Source organism: Halyomorpha halys, unplaced genomic scaffold (genome assembly GCF_000696795.3).
Source record: "Halyomorpha halys isolate HHAL.00 unplaced genomic scaffold, Hhal_1.1 Scaffold2283.1, whole genome shotgun sequence".
In the NCBI taxonomy this organism is placed as follows: Eukaryota; Metazoa; Arthropoda; class Insecta; order Hemiptera; family Pentatomidae; genus Halyomorpha; species Halyomorpha halys.
This window is the reverse complement of record NW_027111464.1, coordinates 39,751-43,645: the sequence shown is the minus strand read 5'-3', so window position 1 is coordinate 43,645 and position 3,895 is coordinate 39,751. Positions and strand designations below refer to the sequence as shown.

General features: G+C 32.5%; 1 protein-coding gene across 1 annotated transcript in view; it reads left to right on the top strand.

Moving 5' to 3' along the window:
* LOC106691363 (semaphorin-1A) overlaps positions 1-3,895 on the top strand; it is a 28,559-nt gene that overhangs the window by 10,165 nt on the left and 14,499 nt on the right. The window contains exons 4-5 of the mRNA XM_024363604.2: positions 2,914-3,142; positions 3,439-3,581. Of these exons, the coding sequence (XP_024219372.1) occupies positions 2,914-3,142; positions 3,439-3,581 (372 nt within the window). The remainder of the gene's footprint in view (positions 1-2,913; positions 3,143-3,438; positions 3,582-3,895) is intronic.

The following is a 3,895-nucleotide window of genomic DNA, read 5'->3' as shown; positions in this document are numbered from 1 at the left end:
TATATGGTCAGAATCATACCACCAGATTTTAACCGGGTACCCACTTTATGAGGCTGGGTGGTCCCTGAAATTCTCCCAAACCCACAGGGCTGACTCAATGGCTACAGTGATACAGATAATAATTATCTGCCACAGCTGTATTCAAACTTGGGTCCCTGGAGTTGTCCATTGCTTTACCAATGAGCTACCCACTCCCACTATTTATAATACAGGAACACCTATTAAAATTTTGGTTACCCTTTTTGGGATACTATTTTGGAATAAACTCATTCAAAAATTTAAAAAAAATAGAGTTTGACATATAATTTTTTTCTTGCCTCCAGTCACAATAGTTTTTTATGTATATTTTGAGCTCTGCACAGTCTGGAGGGAATTATGGAATGAATTCAGTACACAACACATAATCTCATCACAACAGTATACTACACATGTACACAAACATTTGGTCACCTACAGTTCATACTCCATGGTTACCTCCCTAGGGATGACTCAATAGTTATTGAGTACAAAATGGCTTCAATTTTATAGGCCTTAAGCACTGTAGTATCAACAATTCCAAGCCTCGGAAATGGGTGGATTTTGCAGAAAACACCTGCCAGGAATAATGATGTACATATGACTACATGAAATATTGGGACATGGGTGAGAAAAAGAGGTGGAATTAATTGAGAAGATGAAAAGATACAAAATTTATCCAGGTATATCCTCTAACTGAGAATGCATCAATAATGGATAAAGTACAATTTTATAGTGAATTCCTGAGTAAAATCGATAAATCTAGATACAGGACCTACAAAATAATAATATATGAAGATATGAATGAAAGAGTCAATGGTAAAGATAATAATGTACTGAGAGTTATGAGCACTTTTGGAAGAGATTATACAGGAATAAAAATGTACAAAGGATATTAGGCATGTTTACAGATATTAATGTGTTATTGGGCAACTCCTGGTTCAACCACAAAAATATTCATAAAATAACTCTTTTGGGCTAATTGGGAAGGGCATAGTGTCTAAAATATCATTATTTTATCAAGGATAAAGAGTTAAGAAGATATTTCAGTGGTGTTTAATTTATTAGAGGAGTGGAACTGAACTTTCATCATAGGCTACTGGTCATGGATACAAAAATGAACCTATATAATACTCAGACCAAAAGTATGAAAAAATTAAAATTAGGGAATCGCAAGATGAAAGAAAATAATATAATTTGAGGAAGCTCTCTATATGAAACTAAATGAAGACAATGTTGAAAAGATACACCATGCAAGAATGATAATCAAGCAAGCAAAAACATAAGGTATGGGAAGATTTTGTGAGATCAATGGAAAATAATTACAATGATGATATCATAAATGGTGAAAACGATAATGGTAAAAAGATACCCTGCCATGAGAGTACTATTTTTAATGTATCTGTACATAAAAAAGGATCTCAAACTTAATGTGAAAATTATCACCCTTATACCCCTTTCACCAGTTGTATACAATCTACATACGAGAATATTAGAACAGAGGCTGAGTAAACTCATTGAAGTGGATAGGCTCAAGAATAGGCTGCATTCTAACCATTGAGGCAAACACAAGTCCATATACTTTTCCTTAAAATAATAATTGAAAAGACAGTTGGAGTCAAACATGGGGACAGTCTGAGTCCATTGTCGTATATTGCTTTTAGGAACAAAATATTCAATAAAAGAATAGCAAGAACTCTGATAGGGTACGGAAATTTGATGCTAACATTAGGCCAAGTTATAATTTTTACAGATGATATAGTTCTGATTGCTAACTCTCAACAGAGCTCATTACAAGCAATTGATTGGTGAAGGAAGAAACTGTACAGATAAGGAATATCCTTAAATAGAAACAAAAGTAAAATCAATCCATGATAAAATAAATGCAAAAGTTGCCTACAACAGAAAATTTCTTGTAAATTTAAGCATATATGAATATTTGGGCACAATTGTAAGCAAAGATAGGAGGATGAACCATGAAATAAACAGTAGGATGAGAAGGTCCAACCTAGCATATCCCACAATCAGCCACATAATTTTATATAAGAAGATCAATTTCTTTCCTCTTTATCTTACTGTATGGAGCAGAACATAGAAGTGCCTAAAAGTCGTTTATTAACAGAATGGCAGCCTAAAAAATTAAGTTACTGCGAAGGATAATAGGAAAAACAAGAAAGGACAGAGACTGCATAAGGAATAAAGCCATCAGAGAAGAATCAAAAGTGGTATCACTAAAGGAAAGAATAGAAGAACATCAACTATACTGGAGTTTAGACATGTTTGCAAACTTGGAAAAGTGAAATGGTTCATGAAAACTAAACTTAAAAGGAAAAGACAGGTGGGCAGATCCAGAACCATGTACATGCAGTACCTCAAAGGGCTTAGAAAACAGAGAGTAAAAACAATTGCCCAGATAAAAAATACAGTCATGCAAAGGGATGAGTGGAAACATTGGCTGAACTGGAGTTGAGCTCTACACTGAAATGTGCCAACGAGCTAGGGAGATAAGAAACATTTCAGGAATATTTTTCCCTCATCATCTAAATTTAGATATAGGGGAATATAGTATCCCCAAAACATTCAATATTTAGATCAAATATTATTGTGTTTTTATTGTGAGACTGGTAAGAAAAAAATGAAAATATTTATTTATACGTATCTTTGTTCATAAATAATGCTGGAAACTTGAAATTTGAAATGATAAATCACAATTAGGGTCTTAAAGAGTAAAATATTAGGAAATCCTGCTTAGTACGATTTTCGTTTTACAGAAAATACTGAGGAACAATTGGAGTATGACTATTATTATTATTCCATTTTCATATATAATGTATTTTTAATGAAATTACTTGTTCTGTTTATGTTACTCTGATTAATTAATAATTGTTTTTATCTTAGATAATGGTAAGGTTTTAAAAACTGTGAATGCCGAATCAGCTCATTCCATTCAACGTGTTACACCAGTGGTTATTGAAGAACTTCAAGTATTTCCACAAAATGTGAGTGTAAGAAACTTACAAATTGTACGAACCGATGCTCACCCTGAAGGACGCCTTATAGTTGTATCTGATTTTGAAGTACTATCTTTAAGATTACATCGATGTGACAAAGTGAATTCTGGTTGCAGGTGAATAGTTTTATAATTATAATTCTCCTTTCTATCAAATTTAATTTAATTATAAACCAATTATTACACTTATTTTTGACTTTCCTCTTTGGAATGAGACAGTCAGTGGGTATAGCTTTGGATTATTATTTAGGAGATAAATCAGGTTTGATGAAGCTCTATTTAGGTAAAATTTTCTCCCAAAAATTCACACAGCTTCAGTGCCTGTCCATAGACTGTAGGCTACTGTAAGAATTTTATTTATTGTAGGAAAACAATTAACAGCTTCTTTCATTACTTTGTTTTTGTTTTTTTAGTGAATGCGTTGCTCTTCAAGATCCATATTGTGCTTGGAATACTTTGAGTGGCAAATGTAAATCTGTTGGAGCAACTCGTTGGAATGATGACAAGATTTTTATTCAAAATATACAACATGGTGTTCATACTTCCTGTCCTTCAAGTAATAACCTATGCATGATATATTCAGGCTAAAATCATCTCATTATGTGATGAAAAAAAATTGTACTGTAAATATTGTTTTCAAACATTTATGTTAAATTATTATGAATGCAGTTTTCTACCCTATGATACTCATTGCAGCAAATAATTTATAAAATTTCTTCCTCTATTCTTCTTGCAAGATTGTGCCAATAATAATGTTCCAACATCTAGTTTTGATCTGATTATTCTTGAAATAGTAATCCTGGTTTTGTTTTCTTTGCAGGGCTTCGTCAGGTTTAAAAAAGATACAAACACTATAGTTACAAAAAGGAA